This window comes from Narcine bancroftii, chromosome 13 (assembly GCF_036971445.1).
Source record: "Narcine bancroftii isolate sNarBan1 chromosome 13, sNarBan1.hap1, whole genome shotgun sequence".
Lineage (NCBI taxonomy): Eukaryota > Metazoa > Chordata > Chondrichthyes > Torpediniformes > Narcinidae > Narcine > Narcine bancroftii.
Genome location: NC_091481.1, coordinates 64,058,438 through 64,084,144, shown reverse-complemented (window position 1 = coordinate 64,084,144; position 25,707 = coordinate 64,058,438). Strand labels below are relative to the sequence as shown.

The 25,707-nt window shown below is 46.6% G+C and overlaps 1 protein-coding gene across 1 annotated transcript; it reads left to right on the top strand.

Annotated features, from left to right (window-relative positions):
* The first annotated feature begins 3,870 nt into the window (after positions 1-3,870).
* On the top strand, positions 3,871-25,670 carry LOC138748049 (paired box protein Pax-6-like). Its single transcript, XM_069907745.1, has 7 exons — positions 3,871-3,901; positions 4,347-4,502; positions 5,909-5,991; positions 7,477-7,627; positions 9,964-10,061; positions 21,936-22,095; positions 23,855-25,670. Exons 1-7 carry the CDS (start codon positions 3,871-3,873, stop codon positions 23,935-23,937), a joined length of 762 nt encoding a protein of 253 aa, XP_069763846.1. The 3' UTR covers positions 23,938-25,670.
* Positions 25,671-25,707: the final 37 nt, after the last annotated feature.

The following is a 25,707-nucleotide window of genomic DNA, read 5'->3' as shown; positions in this document are numbered from 1 at the left end:
TGTTGTGTTCCATATACGGTTCCCAAATTTGTTCGAATACTGTGATGTTATTTCTTAAATTATATGTTATTTTTTCCAATGGAATACATTTATTCATTTCTATGTACCATTGTTGTATTCTCAGGCTATCTTCTAATTTCCAGGTTGACATACATTTTTTTGCTACAGCTAAGGCTATAATAATAAATCTTTTTTGTGTTCCATCCAAATCGAGTCCAAGTTCTTTACTTCTTATATTACTTAGAAGGAAGATCTCTGGATTTTTTGGTTTGTTGCTTTTTGTGATTTTATTTAATACCTGATTTAGATCTTCCCAAAACTTTTCCACTTTCTCACATGCCCAAATTGCATGTACTGTTGCTTCCCCTTTCACTCTTGAATCATGTGGTATCTCACCTACCCTCAGAGGAATAACCCTATCTCCATTTACTCATCATTTTAAATATCTCTATCAAATCTTCCTTCATTCTTCTGCGCTCAAGGGAATAGTCCTAACCTGTTTAACCTTTACCTGTAACTCAGTTCCTGAAGTCCAGGCAACATCCTAGTAAACCTTCTCTGCACTCTTTCTATCTTATTGATATCTTTCCTGTAGTTAGGTGATCAAAACTGCACACAATCCTTCAAATTTGGCCTCACTAATGTCTTATATAACTTTACCATAACATCCCAACTCCTATACTCAATACTTTGATTTATGGCCAATATAGCAAAAGCTCTCTTTACAACCTTATACACTTTTGATGCCACTTTCAGGGAATTATGTATCTGTATCCCAGATCCCTCTGTTTTACCACATTCCTCAGTGCCCAACCATTCACTGCGTGTGTCCTTTCTTGGTTTGTCCTTCCAAAATGCAACACCTCACACTTGTCTGTATTAAATTCCATCTGCCATTTTTGCAGCCCATGTTTCCAGCTGGACCAGATCCATTTACAAGCTTTGAAAACTTTCTTTGCCGTCCACAATGCCTCCAGTTTTAGTGTCATCTGCAAACTTGCTGATCCAAGTTACCTCATTATCCTCCAGATCACTGATATAGATGGCAAGCAAATGGACATGATAGATTGATGGGGGCATGCTGAGGCTTGGTGTAGCCAAGGTGAGGACTTTGTGGGGTTGGCTCAAAGCCCATGATTGAATGGTGCGACAGACTTGATGGGCTGAATAGCCTGTTTCTGCTCCTATGTCTTATGGTCATAAGCAGACATTGAGGGGCTGGGACCAGAGGGGAAGCCCCACAAACTTCTATTTTCCAAAAATATACTTAATTCGCAATAAATTATTTACAAAAAAGAAAACCATTCAGTCTTTTCGCATGCATAGTGTCAATCATATCTATGCATTCCCATCAAAGTACATTTGATCTCTAAATACACCATTGGCTCCCCTGTGGTACACTGTTGCTTCTCCCCCTCTGTTGTTCGAGGGCCTTCCCCTCAGTCTCAGGCCCTCAACGCCCAGCTATGGGAGGACTCTTGACTGCGGTCCTTCCCCACACTGCCCTCTCAATGGCTGTGCCAAGCCTCAGCACGTCCTTCAGCATGTACCCCTGCAGCCTGGAAGGTGCCAGACGGCAGGACTCCTGCACCGACATCTCCGTGTGCTGAAAGACCAGCAGGTTTCACAGCAGACCAAAGTGCCTCTTTCCCTGAGTTGATGGTCTTCTGGGAGTTCCGGATGCGTGCATCCCCAGGAACAGAGTTGCAGCCGGGGATGAAAGGGCCCTTGACTTTGCACACTCTGTGAAGCTGAATTCAGCAAAGAGGTGGGCAACAGTCTCCAATCCACCATGTTCATTTCGGAGACAATATGCTTGGTGGGTGATGGTCCGGTTGTACAGGAAGGATCTGACTTGGAGGGTAGCATCTCAAACAATGTAGAGGAAAGAAAGAAATGACAAAGGGCCACAGTTGTGGTCATGGTTCTAGGTAGCAAATCAGAGGATTAATGTAACGATGCACAGTAATGGAATGTATAAATGAATATACTTATAGGATGCAAGAAGGCTTCACGGATTTCCTTTGGATATAGATTTATTGTGAATAAAATTTACTTTTGGAAAAAAGTGATAGATTGAGTGAGCTCCTGTGACATGAATTTTCTTTGCTGCCTGTGGAAAGGGTGGAATTGGTCGTTTTACCATCCTCTGCTGTAATGGACACCTCCTTAGTCATCAGTTGCTGGACCTTGGTCTCAGTCACTGCTTCTCCCTGGCATGTTGTGTGTCAGCTATTGTTCAGTGGGTTTGAAGTTCGTTCCAGAGAAACAAACCTCAACTGAGGCAGCTATGCGTATAGAGAGAGAGAGAGAGAGAGAGAGGAGAGAGAGAGAGAGAGAGAGAGAGAGAGAGAGAGAGAGAGAGAGAGAGAGAGACTGTGTGCTTCACCCTCAGAGGTCTGAACCCATTCCCAGTAATACTGGGCAATAAAGATTTTGCTTCCTGAACACTTTTGGGTGTATTTTATGGATCACGAAATCCACCTTAAAATTTTTCTATATCGTACTGTTTTTCAGATATAACTTATTTTTGTGATTTTCTGTTATATTTTTAACTTGCTTCAAGCATACAAAACCAAAATTCACTTTCTGCATTTGCACTCATACTTCTTCCCTGCTGATCTTGGTGCCGTTGGTGACGAACACAGTGAAAGGTTTCACTGGGACGTTGTGACCATAGAAAAACGGTGTCACGGCAACCAGAATCCATCGACGCTGGCATTCTATCATTGGACACTGACACGAGTGGCATCAGATGCTGAGTCCAAACAAAAATCAGTGGCAAAACATATTTAGGTCGGTTGAAGTGATGCGATTAAACATGCTAAATTCAATCAAAGTTAATGTTTCTCCAACTCCCTACATGATACAACAAACCTGAACATATCTTTGTATTCGGCTTGAAGCTCTCCATCATAATCCCCAGTTTGTTTTCAGGAAGCAAACCTTTTGAAAAAAAATTGTTGTCCAGTGTAATTGTAAAGGAAATGTCTATCACAAGTCCATTCAAATGCAATCGAGGTTACATTGCAGAATGCAGGTGAAAAACAAAAAAATTCAAATGTTGGAAATTTGGAGCAAAAACAGAAAAGGCTAGAAACAACTCTGCATGTCAGGCAGCAACCATGGAGAGAGAAGTGGTCAGTGTTGTGCGTCTTCTTCGTGGATGGGCTCCTAGCTAGGGTAAGGTCTCCAGAGCCCTGGACAATATCCGAATCAGAATTTATTGTCATGAACAAGTCATGGAATTCGGCATTGGTGACGGGATCAGAGAGCAAATATTCATATTATAACCATCTTACAACATTATTATATAAAAAATATCAATAATAGTGCAAGTGAAGTGAGATAGTGTCTTTGGTTCATTGATCATTCAGGAATCTGATGGTGGGAGGGAAGAAGCTGTCCTTGTACCACTGAGTACTCATCTTTAGGCTCCTGTACCTTTTTCCTGATGGTAGCTCAATGAAGAGGGTGTGGGCTGGGTGGTGGTGGTGGGGGGGGGGTCCTTTGAGGATAGGGGCTGCTTTTTTAAGACACCGCCTCTTGTTGATGTCCTCGATGGAGTGAAGTCTGGTGCCCGTGATGTCACAGGCTGAGGAAACAACCCTCTGGAGTTTATTCTTGTCCTGAGAGTTGGCGCTGTGATGCAACCAGCCAGAATGCTCTCCGCGAGAAGGTTACCAGAGTCTTCAGTGACCTACTGAATCTCCTCAAACACCTCACAAAGTAGAGGCACAGGCGAACCTTCTTTGTGATTGGATCAATATATACAGGGAATCCCCGGGTTACAAAGGTCCAGCTTATGGACAACTCGTACAAATGAAAAAATTGTCCCCCCCAGTTCATCTATGTGCATAATGTTACCTCATGAATGCCACAAGACATCGACGGAATGAGAGTAAGTGTTAACTTTAATCGTGATTTTTTTTTCGGTCTAAATTGATTTAAGAACTGTTTCTTTAATTTTTTTTTACAGTACTAAGGCAAGCTTTTGACTAACGGATGCTAAGTAAGAACCAAATGTACCTGTTCTGACTTATCTATAAATTCAACTTAAAGACAGACAAGGAACGGATCTTGTTCGTAACCCGGGGACTCTCTATATGTCAACAACAACAGTACTCAACCTTCTTTTTTCCACTCACACACCACCTTAAGTAATCCCTTACCAACCACAGAGCACTGATGGGCATCCTATGCCATATACTGTAGGTGCTCTGTGGTTGGTAAGGAATTACTTAAGGTGGTATGTGAGTGGAAAAACAAAGGTTGAGAACCACTGGTTTAAATCAACCGCTAAGTTGACTCTTGGCATTGACTCTTGTGGTCTTTTTGTTCAAAAGCAGACAGCTGCCAACAGCTGGAGGTCAGAGGTGAAAGTGGTAGTGGAATCAATGGAGAAGATCCTGATGAGTCTCAGATCCGACTTCAGCTGAAGAGGAAACTCCAGCGAAACCGTACCTCCTTCACACAGGATCAGATTGAGGCTTTGGAGAAAGGTACTGCAGTGTCGACTCTGTTAGTGAATCTGCAGTCACATTGAGACTAGCTCTAGACACCAGATTTCTCTTCCCCCACCCACCCCATATTTACAAAAGGAGGGAATTGTGTTTCTCTAAACAATTGCCTAATGAGTTCAGGGTGTCAGATAGGCAGTCAGCTGTGGCGGGCGTTTGTGGTCAAGGCGAGGGTTTTCGGGTTGGGATGTCAGGAACTCCGGTGGGCGGGTGGCCGGGTCGAGAATCCATGGTTGGGGCATCAGGAGCTGCAGTGGGTGAGTGGCTAGAGCGTGGATCCACGAACAGGGCGTTGGGAGCTCTGGATGCCACAGATGCTCTGATTAGTAAGGGATTTTTTAAGGTGGTATGTGAGTGAGGAAAAAAGGTTGTGAACCACTGGTTTGAGGGTTGAATGGAAAGATTTAAAAGGGATCTGAGGGGTAATTTCTTGACACAGGCCGTGGTGAGTGGGAAGAGACTTTATGAGATTTAAAAGACATTTGTGCTGGTACATGGATACAACAAGTTTAGAGAGATATGGACCAAACAGATGGACCACTGGGTTAGCAAGGATGTTGGGCTGAAGGGCCTGTGATCATAGACGATGAGTCTATGATCTGAGTTTGAAAATGTGTGCCACCAGATTAAAGGTGCAATAGTCGATACTGCGTAAACCCCCTATATTTGACCCCCAAATCTCTTTTCCCCCCCATATGTCACATATAAAAGTCAACACCCCCTCCCCCCCATTTATAGCCCAGGCTGCCCACCCACCAACACTCACGATGCCCTGACAGCCATCTCTCGCCCAGACCCCAGCCGTCCACCCACCAGAGCTCCCGACAGTCTGGCCGTCCACCCATTTGAGATCCCGATGCCCCAAACATGGATTTACCATCTATCCTCCCAATGTCCTGAACAATGCAGGTACTTATCATGACAAAAGTAGTATGCATATAATAGTAGACCCCCTAAATCTTACCCTAAAAATTAGTCCCCTAATCTCGACTATTACACGAGTATATACATTATTGAACAAACCTCTCATAAATAAAATGCTCTTGCACTGTTTTAACTGAATCTTTTCTCTGAAACATTAAACTCTGCATTTTTCCAATCTGTTCTGAAGAATGGGTTGACTTGCCTGGATAGAACGCAAAACAAAGCTTTTCACTGCATTTTGGTACACATGACAAAAAACACACAATTTAATTCAATAGTTTGGCTCTCAGGGCGTTGACCACCAATTCTTCAGTGCCATTCCTGGACTAAAGCAGGATGGTGGGATCAGTGGGGAGATGAGTCCCAGAGTTAAATGACCTTTCCTCGTCCTCTCTCGTGTTGATAGCCAGCAACTTCCCAGCAAGGCGCATTATAAACTTATTTCTTTGCATTTCTTCTTAAAGAATTTGAACGCACGCACTATCCTGATGTCTTTGCCAGGGAAAGACTAGCAGCCAAAATCGATTTGCCAGAAGCCCGAATACAGGTAAACTGAATAGAGACGGGAGGATCGGTATAAGACATAAAGGAACCTCGGGTTTCTAGTGAGGTCTCCTTTCGATCTGAGCTACTGAGGGTTGTGCTGTGATTAATCCCGCGCTGTCTGTGAAGAGTTTGCACGTTCTCCCCGTGTCTGCGTGGGTTTCCTCCGGCGCTCCGGTTTTCTCCCACCATTCAAATTGTACTAGGGGGTGTAGGACAATTAGTTGTATTTAGCGTGGCACGAGCTCACGGGCCAGAAGGGCCTGTTACCGTGCTGTATGTCTACATTAAACAAATGAATGCTGTCATTGAGTTTTCTGAAGGTAGATGTGTTGAGGGAGTAAAAAAAAATCAGTAATAAACCATGAATGGTGGGCAAGATTGAGCAGCTACATAACATTCCCACGGAGTCACAACAATTGGGTGTAGTGGTTGGCACAACACTATTACAATGCCAGGGACCCAGGTTCAAATCTGGCACTGCCACCTTACACCCTTTTTAAAAGTATTTTTATTGATATTTATAATATGCAAAATTGAACAGTACAGTTATATATTGTAATGTACAATTAAAAAATAAAAATATAAAACCTTATAATTCAGAACCCCTAAGCAAGATTAAAAGCTGACACGTAGGAGTCACGTGACAACAACCTGGAGAAGGACAGCAAAGCACCAAAGCTTCAGGACAACCCGAATTCTTTAGATTATGATAATTGTCCCTAAGTGGTCTTTTGGAAGTTAATGTTTGACTCTTTAATGGCATATCTAATTTTTTTCCTAAACTTAAACAAGACATAATATCACTGTGTATGTGTAGGTGGAGGATTATTTTTCCATTTAATCGAAATTGCACATCTGGCCATCAATGGAGTAAAGGGTAAAATTCGGTTTTGAGTTGGACTCAGTAAAATGACATCGACTTGAGATGACCCGAACAGAGCAGTTAAAGGGCAAGGCTCTAATTTGAACAAGAATCAAGTTTTGAAGGATTTTGTTCCAAACATTTTCTAAACCAGGGTGCCAGGCTCCCCCCATTGAGAATGGTAGATCCAGATGAAGCTTAGCATCATCTAATGATCCCGCTTTAGAAATATCTTTTTGTCTCCCAGGTGTTTTGAGAAGCAGTGAAGGACATTTCATATATCTGCTATTCCTTTTTGGATTAACCTATTTTATAAATGACTCCTGGCCATCTCCCTTTATAACCGAGCAAATTTAACAAAATTTTTGCTGTCAAAATATGTCATTTCTTAGAACTATTTTTTAAAGTTTGTTTTTTTGTGATCTGGGTTGGTATCCAATAAAGCCCTTTACGTCTATCTCTTGGGAAAGCAGCCCCTCGACCTGCTGCAGTCTTGACCCAGGAACAATGAAGGATCAGCCATCTATTTGCAGCTTGGAGGGGAACCTGTGACCTTAAAGACTGCCACACTTGACTGCCCTCTGGGCCCTTGTCCCTGTTTCTCTCTTTTTTTTCCTCCTCTAGGTGTGGTTCTCAAATCGACGAGCCAAGTGGAGAAGGGAAGAGAAGCTTCGCAACCAGCGGAGGCAGGCGTGCAACGGGCCCAGCCACATCCCCATCAACAGCAGCTTCTCGCCGTCTCTCTACCAGGCCATGCCACAGCCCACCACCTCAGGTCATTGCCACAGGTGGACCTTCAGGTCCTGACAGCTGGAGTAAAATGAGTAAAGGGAGGGAGGTGAACATGAAGCACATGGAACTTCTGTCTCTGGGTGGCTCATTTATAACTTGTACTATCATTAATCTCTCCAAACTGTAAGGAAGATAAATGGATAGGATGGGTTTGGGGGATGTGGGCAAGATGCAGGCATGGGACTAGTATGGGTGTAACATTCTGGTTGCAAGAAGGGTCAAAGGGACTGTTTCCATGGTGTAAGACTCTTGGAGAGATGTTAAGACAAAGACCAATCTGCTCTGTCGGACAGAAAAGATTCTGATGGCTCCGTGCCAAAGCAGAGCAGAGTGCCTCTTCCATGTGTCCTGGACAATATTTTTCTCTAAAACTGATGTTTGGCCATTGGTGTTTTGCTGGGACCAGCTGATCATGAGATTGACCAATGTGCTCCCTCTCTGCTGACTGACTGGCTCTCGCTGGGTTCAGGGGCCTGCTTTGTATTTGTATTTTGTCATTCACCAACCCAGCCCTGCCCTTTACATATCCCAAGGATCCGTCCGTCAGTAACCTACCAGCCACATTACCCCCCACCCACCCTGTATCAGAGTGTTTGTCATGTTGTGGCCAGTGGTTCACTGGTGATCTACAGGTTGTTGTAGGTGGTCTGTGGCGATGCAGCAAGGACGGATTACTGTATATATGGGTGTGATAGCTGAATTTTGTGGACCAATTTTGAGGGTAAAGGTTAGGGGATTGACGATTACATGCATATTACTTTTAACCACAGTAAGTACCTGCCATCATTCAGGGCATCGGGAGTTCAGATGGGCAGGTATCTGGGACTGGGTGTTAAGTGTGCAGTCGGGGCATTGGGAGCTTGGATGGGTGGGTGGCCAGGGCCTAGGTGATTGTCCGTGATTGGATCGTCGTGAGCTCAGATGGGTGGGTGGGTTGGGCCCCAAAAATGGGGGTGTTGACTTTTACACCGTATCAACTATTACACATGTATGTACAGTACTGTCAGGATAAACAAGTAAGATAGAAATAAGGTAAGTTTGAGGACTAGAAATAAACAAATGGGAATCTTCCAAAGAAATTTCCCTTCAAAACAAAACAAAAATTCCATCGGTGGTCCAGAAAAGGGGCTGGAACTAATCAACACCCCCTCCCTAAAGGGGGTCTGTGGGTTTGGAGTAAAGGAACACTTCAGTTGGTTTGTGGGTGAACAGAGGTCAAGGTTGAGAATCAGCGTCTGATACCAAGTAAGGAGAACTGCACGCATCATCAACCATTCTCTCTCCACTACCGTCATGTTCCTGGGATTCAGGTTTGGGCCTGTCCTGGATCACGTTTTCCACTCTGTGAAAAATTGAGAAATAAATGATTTCCAAATTCCAGGTGGAGGTGAAATAAATTGGAAAGAAGTCATCTCAAACCCTTGATGTTAAGGAAGTGCTGGGGACCCAGAGAACCATGGCCAAATGGACGTGGAAAGGGCAATTATTTGCCTTTGGGTCATCACAATCTTATCCACCAAACTCTCCATGTAAGTGGGAAAATGGAGCATTGGTCTTCATTGCTCACGGCATTGAATTTAAGAATGGGGAGGTTATGCTGCAACTGTACAAGGTACTAGTGAGGCCATATCTGGAGCACTGAATGCAGTTCTGGCCTCCTTACTTGAGGAAGGATGTACTGGCTTTGGAGGTGGTGCAGAGGAGGTTCACCAGGTTGATTCCAAGGATGAGGGGGTTGGCCTATGAGGAGTCTGGGACTGTACTCACTGGAATTTAGAAGAATGAGAGAGGATCTTATAGAAAAGTATAAAATTATAAAAGGCAGAGGTAGAAATGATAGAGGTAGGTAAGTTGTTTACATCGGTGGGGGAGACCAGCCTCAAGAATCAGGGTAGTAGATTTAGATGGAGATGTGGAGGAACTGCTTTTCCCAGAGAGTGGGGAATCTGTGGAATTCGCTGCCCATTGAAGCAGTGGAGGCGACCCAGTTAATATATTTAAGACATGGTGGCGTAGATTTTCACATAGTTGGGGAATTAAGGGATATGGGGAAAGGGCAGGTGGGTGGAGGTTAGCCTCTCATCAGATCAGCTGTGATCTTGTTGAATGGCGGAGCAGGCGTGATGGGCTGGATGCAGACTCCTGCTCCTTTTTCTTATGTTCTGAAGTACTGGAACACTTTGGTCACTGCCTGCATGGTGTCTGGACGTGAGGAGGTGACTTTGTCCCTATACCACGTGGGGAAAACTGGGCCAACTCTGGGCTAAGTCAACCATGGTGCAGCTCTACTGATGGTATTCTCCCTCCCTTCCCCTGCAGGTCCAATAATGAGCAGAAATGAAGCCTCTCTGACCAACAGTTACAGCAGTCTTCCCCCAATGCCATCCTTTGCCATGGCAAATAATCTCCCACTTCAGGTAAGGTGTACCAGCATGTCAGCGCACTGTGACCAAAGCCAGCGGAACTTGTTTGGTAGCTCATGCAAGAGGGATGGGACGTCTAGGTAGCGCTCTGGCATTTAGTGCATCTCAGTGCTGTAAAGGGAGCACTTCTTCATCAGAGGTTCAGAACGGGATTAAACCAAGCCTACAGTGAAACACGAAAGTCAGCAGACATTGTGATTTCAATGAAAACACAAGAATCCTGGAGGAACTCAGCAGGTCTTACAATCACGTTAAAGCCAGCCCGCGCTGTAATAAAACAAACAGCAGAAAACAGCAGAACCAATTAAACGTTTCTTTATTCAGCCTTGTTAACGCTAGTGGGAGTGAGGAAGGAGTTTAGAAACGCGTTCTCGACATTGAACCCCCCCCACTCAAAGCACTGGAATGTTCATTGCACTTTTATACGCATTTTGGGCGGGGGGGGGGTTCATGGGATCCTTACAAGTTTCACACACCTAGGAATTTTGTGGTTACAATAACACGTGGTGTCTAGAAATGTCTGGGAAATGTCAGATTGTCCTTTACTCAAGGTGCAATGAAGACGCTGTTTACATCCGGTACCGCACGGATGGCAGTCTCTTCCATCTGAGGCGCCTGCAAGCTCACACCAAGACACAAGAGTAACTTGTCCGTGAACTACTCTTTGCAGACGATGCCGCTTTAGTTGTCCATTCAGAGCCAGCTGTTCGGCGCTTGACGTCCTGTTTTGCGGAAACTGCCAAAATGTTTGGCCTGGAAGTCAGCCTGAAGAAAACTGAGGTCCTCCATCAGCCAGCTCCTCACCATGACTACCAGTCCCCCCACATCTCCATCGGGCACTCAAAACTCAAAACGGTCAACCAGTTTACCTATCTCGGCTGCACCATTTCATCGGATGCAAGGATCGACAACGAGATAGACAACAGACTCGCTAAGGCAAATAGCGCCTTTGGAAGACTACACAAAAGAGTCTGGAAAAACAACCAACTGAAAAACCTCACAAAGATTAGCGTATACAGAACTGTTGTCATACCCACACTCACGTTCGGCTCTGAATCATGGGTCGTTTACCGGCATCACCTACAGCTCCTAGAACGCTTCCACCAGCGTTGTCGCCGCTCCATCCTCAACATTCATTGGAGCGACTTCATCTCCAACATCGAATTACTCGAGATGGCAGAGGCCAACAGCATCGAATCCACGCTGTTGAAGATCAAACTGCGCTGGGTAGGTCACGTCTCCAGAATGGAGGACCATCGCCTTCCCAAGATCGTGTTATATGGTGAGCTCTCCACTGGCCACCGAGACAGAGGTGCACCAAAGAAGAGGTACAAGGACTGCTTAAAGAAAGCTCTTGGTGCCTGCCACATTGACCACCGCCAGTGGGCTGATATCGCCTCAAACCGTGCATCTTGGCGCCTCACAGTTTGGCGGGCAGCAACCTCCTTTGAAGAAGACCGCAGAGCCCACCTCACTGTCAAAAATCAAAGGAGGAAAACCCAACACCCAACCCCAACCCACCAATTTTCCCTTGCAACCGCTGCAACCGTGTCTGCCTGTCCCGCATCAGACTTGTCAGCCACAAACGAGCCTGCAGCTGACGTGGACTTTACCCCTCCATAAATCTTCGTCCGCGAAGCCAAGCCAAAGATTGACGTTCCTATGGAGTTATCTCACTATGGCACAGAGATGGTCATGTTAAGAAAGCAGTTATGTTCCCACCATCTTGCAAGCAGCTACTCTATTTTCTCACCTAATCCATTAACGCTTTGTTAAGCATTTTCATTAAACTTATTGTTTCACAATCGTCCATAGGAGGTAAAGATATATAACCAATGTTTCAGGCCTGAGCCCTTCTTCAAGTTACACATGTCTGGGATGGGGAGGGGCACGGTTACATCGTAGTTAGTGCAATGCTGTTTTACAGCACCAACAATTGGGACTGGGCTGTCTGGAAGGCGTTTGCACGTTCTTCCTGTGTCTACGTGGGTTTCCTTCTGGAACTCCAGTTTCCTCCCACCGTTCGGAACATACCAGGGGTTGTAGGTCAATTGGGTGTGTTTGGGAGACATGGGCTCGAGGACTGAAATGGGCTGTTATACTGTGCTGTATGTCTAAATTTCAATTCAACCAGAGAAAGATCCATTGGCACAGTTCTGGGGGGTTTTCTCGATGTCCAGCATTGCTGAAAACACCCAAAACACATCCTGCTGGAAGAACTCAGCATCAGTGGAAGAGAAAGAAAGGCCAATATTTCTGGACGGAGCCCTTCATCAAGACTTGACGAAGGGTTCTGGCCCGAATCGCCTCATCAAGGTCAGTCTCCGGGCAGATATGCTGGGCACGTGGTAGGAAGATGGCAGCAGACTTAGGCCAGAGGCTCTGCTTCCCAAATGAAATTGCGGGAACAAACCTCAGACTAGACCTTGTGCTGTGGTCGGCCTCACTCATCTTGTTTACATCATCGAGTTTACACCGCCCTGGGAGGATGCTTTGCAGGAGGCTTCGGAGTGCGAGAAACTGAGGTATGCTAAGCTTGCAGCTGACGTGCAGCAACGTGGCTGGAAGGCAAGGATCCGACCGGTTGAAGTCGGCTGCAGGGGATTTGTAGCCTCATCGACATCAAGGCTACTCCGGGAAATGGGAGTGCGAGGAAAGATACACCGACAAGCAGCCAAAGATCTCTCCAGAGTTGCTGAAAGGGGTAGAAAGAACGAAGAGAAAGGATTCCATCTGGGCCCCCAAGAGAGTGATTGGCATCTAGGGGGTGTGATAGTACAGACCTATCACCAATGTATATAGTTACAGTATCTAGAGTGTAATGACTGTGCTTACAGCGATTGGATGAGAGCTTACCCACGCCTACTGTCTGGGCCTTAAAGGGTTGTGTCCCTAGCCAGGTCGGTTCATTCCGGACTGGTCGGCCACCTGTGAAGAGCTCCTGTCTTTTGCTAATAAAAGCCTTGGTTTGGATCAACAAGTCTTTGGTTCTTTCGACGAGCTCTACAATTTTATTAGCAAAAAAGAATTTTTTTTGAAAGGGGTGGAGCGTCTGACTCGGCCAGAAAAACTTGACATCGACCCACAGTCAGCTACAGCCTTCAAAGCCTTTAAGTTCTGGCTGTTGAACTTTGAAAACTTCCTGAGATTCATTCAGGTAGAGGAGGATAACCAGCGTCTAACAGCATTGCTGTCTATGGTGTCCTTGAGAGTCTACGAGATGAGACCACTTACACCGTAGCCATAAAGGTACTGAAAGAACTGTACAATCAACCAATGAACAGAGTTCATGCCCGGCTCGTGCTTGTGTCGAGGAAGCAACAGCCCGGCAAGTCCAGCAGGGCATATTTACAAGTATTAAAGGCATTGGGCAAGGACTGTAACTGTGTGGACAAAACTGCTGCCGAGATCACAAACGATCTCGTCCGGGATGCCTTTGTGGCCGGGCTCCGATCGAACGAAGTGAGGCTGCGCTTGCTCGAACAAGGGGTAGAAAAACTAGAGGTCGTGGCCCGGATTGCAATCACAATGGAGGATGCAGCCTTAAAGTCAAATGAGTTATCTCGGGACTGGACCCCTCGTTCTGATGTGAGTAGAGTGCCCTTCTACCCTACCACCCCCCGAGACACTGACGGCCTGTCGGCTGCTGCTACACTGCCCCCTGTGAACCCAAAATGTTATTTCTGCGGGAGGGACAAGCACAGCAGGTCCCAGTGCCCAGCAAGAAAAGCCAGGTGCCAGAAGTGCCTTAAAAACAGCTGCAGTCTGTAGGTCTAAAATGGCCACCAGCAAACACAGTGCCTCGTGTGAAGCCCAACCGCCACTATCCCATTCAAACTCTTCTTCCCCAGAGCTCTCGTCCAATGAGAGCGAGGGTTCCCCTGCACCGCAACGCCTGACATCACGGAGACGCCGAACCCGGAAGGGGCAGCCCACCCTCACAACCATGGTGTTGGCCTGCCTCTCGCCCCCGTGCGGAACACTCGACCCGGCCTCGGTCCCGACTGTAGAGCCCGCTATTGCCACGGCCACGACCACCCCTGGGGCCGACGCTACCCCTGCTGCTGCCGCTGCCACAGTCAACCCCGGAGACGACGCTACCGCTACAGCTGCTCACTCCCCTGCTGCCACTGCCCACGCCGCCGCCGGTGCGGCCACCACGACCGACCAGGTACTTGCCCTAGCGTCCATCGCTGACGACCGCTGGGGCCCGACTGCCGCGACTGACAATCTACCCTCCGCCAACCGCGAGCAAAAACCCCCACTACTTACCGTTCATCCGCCGACGCCGCCACAACAGCACCTCCGGGAGTACCTCCAACCTGCTCCTCCAGCGCTGACTGCGTCTATGATATCATCCCGTTGCGTGACATCAACACGCGGAACTCCCCTGTCAACAGGATCAGTGGCTGCTTCTATAACACTAAACCAGCAATGCTCTCATCCTCTCACTAAAGCAATGGATCTGATTAAAGTGCATGGACACTACACCAATTGCTTATTTGACTCTGGGTCAACTGACGGTTTTATCCGGCCAGATCTGGCCCTCCGTTGAGGATTTGACATTATCCCCACTACCCAGAGGATCTCATTAGCGACGAGGTCGCACTCGACCGGGATAAAAGGGTATTGCATCACCACGCTGGAAGTACAGGGCCTAACGGTCACCCACTTCAAATTATTCATCCTTCCCTAATTGTGCGCCCCAGTGTTGCTGGGATGAGACTTTCAGTGTCAGTTTTGAACGGTGTCCCTACACTTTGGGGGACCCCACACTCCCCTCTCGGTCTGCCATTGCCCCACCCCTGAAGCACCCGAGCAACCCGCCCCCGTGCCCCGGGGCCACTCCTGCGGCCTTTCCACACTCCGGATTGCCACACCAGCACTCTTCATAAACCTCACCCCTGGCTGGAAGCCTGTTGCCACCAAAAGTCGGCAATATAGTTACGAAAACAGGCAATTCATTAGGAGTGAGGTGCGTAGATTGCTGCAGGGCATCATCGAACCTAGTTCAAGTCCCTGGGGAGCCCAGGTGGTGGTTGTCAAGAATGGGGAAAAGCTACAGATGGTGGTCGACTATAGCCAGACCATTAACCGCTTCATGCTTCTGGATGTGTACCCCCTGCCACGCATCACGGATGTGGTGAACCAGATCGCCCAATACCGCATATTCTCCACCATTGACCTATGTTCGGCCTACCACCAGCTCCCAATCCGCTGTGAGGACCGACCATTCACGGCCTTCGAAGCGAATGGGCGGCTATATCAATTTCTCAGGGTACCATTCCGGGTCACGAATGGTGTCGCGGTCTTTCAGCGGGAAATGGACCGGATGGTGGACCAGAACGGGCTAACTGCTACCTTCCCGTATCTGAACAATGTCACCATCTGCAGCCACGACGCGCAGGTCCACGACACTAACCTAGACAAATTTCTTCAAACTGCCGTTCGGCTGAACCTTACCTACAATCTTGACAAGTGTGTCTTCCGGACCACACGACTCGCGATTCTAGGTTGCGTGGTGGAGAACGGGGTAGTGATGCCAGATCCTGACCGCATGCGTCCCCTAATTGACTTACCCCACCCCCCCATACCCAGAAAGCGCTCAAACGCTGCCTGAGCTTTTTCTCATATTACGCACAATGGGTTCCACACTACGCTGACAAGGCGCATCCTCTTATCAAGACCACCTCCTTTTCCCTCTCGACCGAAGCCAGAGCGGCTTTCGATCGAATCAAATCTGACATCGCCACTGCAAAGCTGCATGCGATCGATGAGTTTGTCCCATTTCAAGTCGAGAGCGATGCATCTGACTTCGCCCTGGCCACCACCTTGAACCAGGCCGGTCGGCCTGTAGCCTTCTTCTCCAGAACCCTCCAAGGTTCAGAGAGTAGACACTCCTCGGTCAAGAAGGAGGCCCAGGCCATAGATGAAGCGGTGCGTCGTTGGAGACATTACCTCGCTGGGAGGTGCTTTACACTGTTGACTGATCAACGCGCGGTCTCCTTCATGTTCAGCAACACCCAGCAAGGTAAGATAAAAAAAACGACAAAATCGCCAGATGGAGAATCGAACTCTCCACCTTTGTCTATGACATCCTGTACCAGCCTGGTAAGCTCAACGACCCGCCTGACGCGCTCTCCAGGGAGACGTGCACCAGCGTATAGATGGACAGACTACAGAAACTCCTTGAGGCGCTCTGTCATCCAGGGGTCACTAGGTTTGCCCACTTTGTGAAGGCGCGCAACCTACCCTACACAGTCAAGGAGATTCGCTCCATTACCCGAGCCTGTTTGGTGTGCGCTGAATACAAGCCCCACTTCTTCCGTCCGGGGGACTCCCACGTTATCAAAGCCACCCGCCCCTTCGAGTGTCTTAGCGTAGACTTTAAGGGGCCCCTACCATTGACCAACCATAATAACTACATCCTTAAGGCCATCGACGAATACTCCCGCTTCCTGTTTGCTGTGCCCTACCCAGATACCACCGCCACCTCAGTGATACAGGCCCTTCATAGTATCTTTGCCATTTTCGGGTACCCCAATTCCATCCACAGTGATAGGGGTCCTCATTCATGAGTGCAGAGCTGCAACAGTACCTTCTGGAGTGTGGTATCGCTTCAAGCAGGACCACCAGCTATAACCCACGCGGTAACGGCCAGGTCGAGAGGGAGAATGCCACCATCTGGAGAGCGGTTACACTGGCTCTCCGGTCTAAAGGTCTCCCCACCTCTCACTGGCAGGAGGTTCTCACTAGTGCCTTACACTCTATCCGTTTCCTCCTGTGTACCACAACAAATGCCACCCCGCACAAAAGGATGTTCCTTTTCCCAAGGAAATCCGAATCAGGAACCACTGTACCGGCCTGGCTCACTGTCCCTGGCCCCGTCCTTCTGCGACGCCATGTCCGGCACTCCAAAAACGACCCCTTGGTCGACCGAGTGACTCTACTCCACGCGAACCCGCATTACGCCCACGTTGAGTTCCCAGACGGGCGGGAGGACACTGTTTCGGTGCGGGATCTAGCTCAGGACGCGGTAGGCCCAGCAACCCCCCCAACCCAACCTTCCCCAACTCCTTATTCCCCAAGCCCTGTGCCGAACAGAAGGACCAACAGCACCCCAATGACCCGGGCCACCCTGCCAACAACACGGCTGGGGAATTGAGCAAAGGAGTGATCGCACCCGACGAGCCAGCTGGCGACACCACTCCAGCGACCCCAATCCCGGCACCACGGCGGTCACGCTGGATGGTCAGACCCCCTGATCGCTACAGTCCTTAACCCACCCCTTCCGTTCATTCTCTCCCTCGTTTTTTTTTCCTTCCCTTCTCCCTCTTCAGCCCTTCCACCCCAGGGTCAGTTCTCCAAGAAGGGGTGAATGTGATAGTACAGACCTATCACCAATGTATATAGTTACAGTATCTAGAGTGTAATGACTGTGCTTACAGCGATTGGCTGAGAGCTTAGCCACGCCTACTGTCTGGGCCTTAAAGGGTTGTGTCCCTAGCCAGGTCGGATCATTCTGGACTGGTCGGCCACCTGTGAAGAGCACCTGTCTTTTGCTAATAAAAGCCTTGGTTTGGATCAACAAGTCTTTGGTTCTTTCGACGAGCTCTACAGGGGGGTGAGGCCGAGATTCACTGCTGAACCCTCCGGAGGTGTCGTGAGTCTATCAGCGAAACACTGAGGAGGGAGGGTGTCCACTTGATAACCCAGAAGATGCCACCACTCACTTGGCTGCCCCGCAGAATCTAGGCAGCAAGTGCAATAAGGGATATTAACATCTAGTCTCCCACTGATACTGCTTGACATGATGGTTCCTCCAGCAAGATTCTGTTTTGCTCCAGATTCCATCATCTGCGTGTTTCCAGTTTTGTGGTTTCTCCTATATTTTGTCCAAAATTCTAACTGCTGATTTGTTCACCGGTAATTGTCAAATTTTTGGGCCAATTTTTTTGGGGTCAAATTTGGTGGAGGGGGAGGTCGACTTTTACTCAGGTCACACTTTTGCCCGCAGTAAGTACCCGGAATGTTCAAGGCGGCAGGAGCTCGGATGGCTGAGGCAGGGTGGTAAGTCCGCGTTCGAGGCGCTGGGAGCTTGGATGAGCTGAGCGCCAGGGAACCGGGAGTGCGGGCAGTCAGGAGCTCTGGTGGGGAGGTGACCAGGGCGAGGATCCGTGTGCGTGGCCAGGGCATCAGGAGCATGGATGGATGGATGGTCAGAGCCAAAAACAGAGGGGGAGTTGAGTTTTCCACGGATCATACAAAAACACATGATTTTTGGGACAATAAAGGTGGGGCGGGGGGTCAACTATTACATGGTATTGATTACACAAGTATATACGGTACTTGCTTGTGACCTGCTTTTGGATATTTTAAGGATGTGAATGTTCCCTAGAAACTAATTGAGACACTGTGGCCTCTCTAATGATGAGGAATGTGCCAGATAATTAAGTTACGACCATGGCCCTGTTGAATGACTGAGTTAACCACGTGTTCTGTAAAGGGAAGCTTTATTCACTTGGAAGTGAAACTTGAAGAAACAGGCCAAATGACTGACAATCAGGGCGGAGCTCACTGGAGCGCCGCTCCGGCCCTTCAAAGGGCCACTCCAGGCACCTCATGGGGTGGCTTCGACACCTCCTTGTCGCCGCTTTTGGTGAGGTCCGGTGCCTAAAATATTAGCTCTTTCAAACTGGATAATTTTCTGCTGGCATTAACGGTGGGAGGTTGGGGACAGGAAGGGTCTTTGTTCAGACAGGACAACAAATCAAACTGAACAGCTTCACAGAGGACCACCAATTCCACAATTGATGCTTCTGGATAGGACTGAGAGCCTTTTGACATTTCTGTGTCACAGTTGTAGATGCACTTACAGTAAAACCCCTGTTATCCAAAATTCAAGCAACCGGCCAAATAATTCCCGGGAAAATAAATAGGTTAAAATTACAGGTTTAAAATTGGCGTGCCTCGCCATTGTTCATCAATCATGCAACATACAACCTCAAGCAACTGTAAGATTCACTTATCCGGCATCTACCAATCTACATAGGTACCGGATACCAGGAGTTTTACTGTACTCTCCCCGTTCTATCTCCTCTCTTTTTCTCACCTTCATTTTCTCTTTCTCTCTCCGTTGCTTATGCTCTCCATTCCCTCTTTGTTCTATCCATTTCTCCAATCTTTACCTTCTCTTTGGCTCTCTCTTTAGTCCCTCTTTCATTTTCCCTCTTTAGCCTTTGACCACCTTGACTGAGAAGCGTGTTTCACGCTCAGCTTCAATAACCAATTACGCCCTACCCTGGCCAAGCTGGTTTGTTTCTTTGAACCTTGCTTTGACCTTTCAGTTTTTAATTTTTAAAAATTTCTGAGGCGTTCAGCATGGTAACAGGCCCTTCTGGAAGTGCCGGGTTAACGCAATTGGAAGCCCTGGGCTAGGAGACCTCAGGAGGCCCAAACAGCATCTGATCATGTGAAACAAAACCTCGTTCCCTTCTTTATCTACTCAATGAAAGTAGAACCTGCTGAAATTTTAGCGTTGATAAAAAGATTGTTTATAAATTTATAACTGTTAATGTTTACTAAAGTATGGAATAAATTTTCACGTCATACCAGGTCATATGGGTTTTAGAGCAGCCCTATATAATCCCTCAGATGCAGAACATTCGTAGCTATGTTTCAACATTGCACAATATACAAAGTCAGAACAGTTTCCTTCGAGCTTTTTTGGATGCAAACTTACCAATTAAAATGAATAAGTTGCAGTTTCTCATTTTCTATGCAGAGAATCGATCTTAGGACATTTTATAAAAATATTTTATGATGAAATAATTGACAATAATGTACCAAAATAATATCATAGAGAGTGTTAACAAATATATGTTGATACTAGATAGAAAATCTAAAAAAAACCTACCTACTACAATTAAAAACTAAAACTCCTATTGACCCATCTAAAATTAATCTAATCCCAAAACTAAAATACATAATATTTCATATAAAACGATTGCAATTGATCAATTCTGGTTGCATTAGTTGACACTGAGACCTCAGAGACATCATAAAATCATTATACCTTCAGGGAAAACTTCACTGATTGGGAAAAATAAAGATTTTATAATTTTAATTTCATTATTCCAGCACAGACTCTAAATTTGCAAAAATAAAGAATATTTATCCCTTAAATTATATGTATTTTTTTCTAATGGGACGCAACTTTGAATCTAAGCGTGTCATCTATCTAATGTTAATGAACCATCAGATTTCCATGTTAAAGCACCACATTTCCTTGCTATTACTAAAGGCAACTTAACAAATTCTAATTGAAAATCTGACAGCAACAAGCGAGGAATGGCAGTTTCAAAACTTCCTAACAGAACTTGGGACATTGTTGACTGTAGATCATTCTTAATCCCTTTTTAGTCTAGAAAATGATCTTTCGCCCATTAATTCTTTGGCTTGTAGGTCCTGCCACTTCATTGTCACTTTCTCCAGATGTTTCTGCACTCGTAGTTACTGACACCAGTTTTTGAAGTTCTTGGGAGGCCGGGCTCCTATATAAACCGGTGGTTCTTCATATTGCTCAAGTATAGTCTCCTTGTCTGTATCTGAGGGATTAGGCAGGGCTGCTCTACAAAGCCATATGATGTGAATGGCATTAAATGCTTCACTATTTCTTCCTGTCGCTTTCGTTTGCTAGCACCACTTTCACATCGCTTCCTCCTCACTATTTTGACAAAAAGCCAAAATTAAATCTTATTGTGATTGACAATAAAAGAATCCTCAATTGTCCTCGAAACGCACACTATATCGCTAGTCAGCAATCGCATTGCTCTCACCAGCATGTGCGATTGGGGGATTCAGAATTCCTGCAAGTTGAGAATCGGCCGTGCGGGAAAATCCCACGAGAAAACTTGCGTAACTGTTTAAAGTTACTAAGCCACTGGGCCTAGATAGTAAAATCAAGGGTAAGTGCGTTCGGCACTCCCATCAACGCATTCCTGAATTCTGGCTTTGTGCTTACATATTATTTTGGCCGAGGTACACCCCTGATTTTTATAGTTACAAATGGAATAAAATTAATGGTAAGTTTAAATTTTTTTTTAGGCAGGAGTCTGAGGTCCCCTCTCGATTATGAGGCCCCGGGCTGCTGCCCGCTCAGCCCATATGTAAATCCGAATGGCTTAAGGTGGGATGTGGGTGGGAAGGGAAGGTTGAGAATCTGCTCTAGACTCAATTGTTACTGAAATATTTTGCTTGGGAAAAATTTGTCATTGGCCCATTTCCTTTGGAGTTCTGAGACCATGCACATAACGAGTCAATTAGGGACGATTAAAACAGTGGTTTTCCAACTTTTTCTTCCCACTCACATCCCACCTTCAGCAATCCCTTACTAATCACAGAACACCGATGGCAGTGGGATTACTGAAGGTGGGATGTGAGTGAGAAGAAAAAGGTTGAGAACCACTGGGTTACAGACTCTGGGAAAGCATAGGACTGTCGAAGCCCGAAATGATGGCTATGCTGCACAGTTTGACCTGCTGAGTTTCTCCAGTTTTGTGCTTTTACTTCAACCGCGGTGTCTGTCGACTTTCGTGTTTTACTTCCAAAGATTGAATAACTTGATCGTTGCCAACTCTTACCTTCTCTTTCTGTTCTTTTCTCCCTCTCAACTGAATACCTCCTGATGCAGTGCTCCCTCTGCACTGACACTCTCCCATATTTTCTCTCCCACCAAGCCTTTTGCTTATTTAGGTTCCATTTAACGGCGGCTCTGTGACTTGATTCAAACATTTTGAATGATAATGAATTTTTGACTTACCATGGTTGGGCTTTAAAGCAAATATTTTGCTGTCTCTTTTCTTTCAGCAACCTGTCCATCCAGTTCCAAGTCAAACCTCCTCTTACTCCTGCATGATACCGACCAGCCCTTCTGTGACCGTGAGGAACTATGACACGTACACACCTCCCCACATGCAGCCACACCTGAGCTCCCAGCCCCTGGCTACCACAGGAGCCTCCTCTACAGGTGAGGCCCAAGAACGTGTAAGTGATGCGGACGTTAGCAGTCAGGCAGGAGTGTGAATTTGTACTGGCGGTGAATGTTGTCCATGAATGAAAGTAGTCCGAGTCAGCGTGCTACTCCACTGTGGAAAGCATCACGTACGTGATGCATGATCAATTGCACAAAGACTGAAGTCATCGAAACGGAAGGCAAGAGATAGACAGCATCCCTGTGTGGGTTGCTCACACTGACCTGGACTCGAACTGGGGCAGAAGCTTGTGGGAGGAGTCACGAGCCAGCCATTGAGAGCAGGGTCAACCAGGAAAGGTCATGTCACATGTGCAATAGTGGAATCACCACAGTATGTTCTGTACTGTTCACCCGAACAACCAAACTCATCAATGACAGTACTCCCACCCCTATCCTCCTGTGGCTAATTAGTGGCCCATTGGTAAAGTTCTTGTCACGTGAATATCAGACCCCCTCAACACCCAAATACATAAGCCAATCTCATATCCTGTCCAACAGTGAGGGGCGAGTGTAATAAGAACATAAGAACATAGAAATAGCAGCAGGAGTCGGCCATCTGGCCCGTCAAGCCTGTTCCGCCATTTAAAGAGATTATGACTGATCTGATGAGAAATTCATCTCCACTCACCTGAGTTTTCCCCATATCCCTTAATTCCCTGACAATGTAAAAATCTATCCAACCTTGTCTTAAATCCACACACACATGCAGGCACGCGCACACGCACACACACACACACACACACACACACACACACACACACACACACACACACACACACACACACACACACACACACACACACACACACACACACACACACACACACACACACACAACCGTCACCGGTGGGCAGTGAATTCCACAGATTCACCACCCTCTGGGAAAAGCAGTTCCTCCTCAACTCTGTCCTAAATCTACTCCCCTGAATCTTGAGGCTAGTTCTGGTCTCCCCTCACTGGCTTCACTAGGGGGGCACAGACCGTACCAGGTGACATCATCAAAGAGAGTGACACCAAAATAAAATTTTTGTGCTTTGTTCCAGCAAAAAAAATATAATTTTTAAATAAAAATATCCCTGCTTTTTGCTTATACCTTGAGTAAGGGCTCAGGCCCGAAATGTCGGTAATATATTTTTACCTCCTATGGGTGCTGTGTGATCAGCTGAGTTTCTGTGTGTTTTTACGGAATAAAAGATTGCAGTCATGAAGGAATTGGTTCCAGCCTCTACCACCACCTCTGGCACCGATCAGCCTGTGTGTGCACAAAAAAAAAAGAACTTCCTGTCTGACATTTCCCTTAGACGTTCCTGCACTAAATTTGAAATGATTTAAATTTAAATCCCCACTGCGTTAACAGCGCCAGCGATCGAGACTGGTGTTCGAATCCCGCGCTGTCTGTGAGGAGTTTGTACGTTCTCCCCATGGCTACGTGGGCTTTCCCCGGGGGCTCCGGTTTCATCCCACCTTTCAAAACCTACCGGGGCTTGTAGGTCAGTTGGGCGGCACAGACTTGTGGCCCGAAGTGGCCTGTTACCCTGTTGTATGACTAAATTTAAATTGAAATCCCCACTGTCATTAAGAAAATGACATTTTTTCACACAGCAGGGTCAGGTGACATTTCCTGAAGGGTTATGAATCTCTCGTTTCCCTCTTCATTGGTGCTTCTCGATGTGCTGAGCATTTCCAGCACTTTTTGTTTCTGTGACGACCAGCCTGATTTTATTTTTTACCTGTTTTGCTTCCCCCCCCACAGGACTCATCTCCCCTGGAGTGTCGGTGCCAGTTCAGGTTCCCGGAGGCGACCAAGACATGGCTCAATATTGGCCCAGGTTGTAGTCAGGAGGGGGCAGAGGGAGAGAAATGGGACACAAAGACAAATTTGAGTTGAGCCCAGATTCTACCTGCAGTGTATTAGAAGTGTCAGTGCAATATGAGTGAGCTGGGCTCTGTTGGTAGAACAAAGATTGTTAATATCTTTCCGATTTTTATTTTAAAGAAAAGAGAATTTCCTTGGAGCCTGTTGCAATGTGATCTCCATGTAAGAGCTCTGGGTATATATATAAAACTCTTTACTATAAAGAGTTTTCAAATCACAATAAGATGAACTGACTGGAGTAGATTGGGAAAGAGGAACCATGGTTTGTGCCACAACAGAGGTCCAGGCAAAGAGTTATTAAATGATTATAGCCAATACCTCCACTAAAGGAAAGAGGCTGCAATTTACCCTGAGGAGAGATGGGTAAGTAGCTGGATTGCTCTTGCACAGAGCTAGCCTGCCCTCAATGGGCCAAACGGCCTCATTCCATGATGCAGCAGAGAAAAGGGATGGGGGGGTGGTTGTATTCCTACGTGTGATGTGAGCCAGGTGTTTCCACATGAAAGGTCTCTGTTCTGTGCCCCTGACTGATCTTGCGCCACACAATCTATGCGCATTCTGGATGGGCTCCATGCCTTTATAGAACAAGGTCAAATGGCAGGTTAAATTACTGAAGTAGGATCCAGAGGTGCAAACTCAAATCCCACCATGACAGTAGGGATTTAAACGCCAGTCATGAAATACGTCTGGAGTTCAACCCAAAAATAATCTGCTAACCAAGAAACCACTGGATTGTGATAAAACTTCATGTTGTTAATGCATTGTTCAGAGAAAGAAATCTGCCTATGTGCGACTCTAGGCACAAAACAATGCGGCTGAGTTTTAGTTGCCCATTGAAGTACATGAGCAAGGTAGTTGCTTCCTCGATGGACCAATGACAGTTTTGTGATGTTCTCAAACTTGTGATCAAAAATACATTCGAACAGACATGATGCTGCTGCTATTGTTTTAAAATAGATTCTCCAGTTCAAAGTTCTTTATTGTCACATCTGCTGAGTACAGCAATCAAGTTCATTTGCGAGCAGTTCATCTTGTCAACTCATACACAGTACAACAGTTAAAAACACAGTACAGAGTTACAGAGGGAGATCAGTTAGAACAGAACAAAGGGAACACTGTTTTACTAATGGAGTGAAACATGAAAATCTGGAGATGCAGTGGTTGTTGTCAAACGAATACTGGAGAAACTCAGCAGGTCACTGCAGCGCGACTGAGAGCACTCAAGACCTGAAAGAATACAACATGCTTTTATTCAGTAAGAATAACGCACAATAGTCTTTGGACTGAACTGGGGTTTTGGTGAGGATCCAGGATATGTGGGGGTTGAGTCGGGGGAGGAGCCAGACCTTAGGACCACACATCAATCGTGAATTCCCAGTTCACTCAGCATACTTTACATAGCAAAGATAAAGATACATAATCCTTCAGGCCGAAACCCTTGATTATGTATCTATCTGTGCTATGTAAAGTATGTCCTGCTGAGTTTCTCCAGCATTGTGTTTTTGCAGTTTTATTCACGTGAGGTTAATTCAGGAGCCTGTTAACAGCAGGAAAGAAACTGTCCTAGAATCTGGTGGGGTGTGACCTCACACTCGCGAATCACGCCCCGCCAGATTCAAGGACAGCTTCTTTCCCTGAAGAGAGTGTGGCCAGGGTGGGAAGAGCCTTCCAACAAGTTGGCTGCTTTTCCAAAGCGGTGAGAAGTGCGGGGGAGTCGAGGGAGGAGAGGG

Bases quoted from the DNA above. Each gene is read 5' to 3' on its own strand.
- LOC138748049 (XM_069907745.1), top strand. From the start codon at position 3,871: ATGAATGCCACAAGACATCGACGGAATGAGA. The intron at 3,902-4,346 runs GTAAGTGTTAAC...TTTGTTCAAAAG, and splicing joins AAGACATCGACGGAATGAGA to CAGACAGCTGCCAACAGCTG. The intron at 22,096-23,854 runs GTGAGGCCCAAG...CCCCCCCCACAG, and splicing joins CACAGGAGCCTCCTCTACAG to GACTCATCTCCCCTGGAGTG.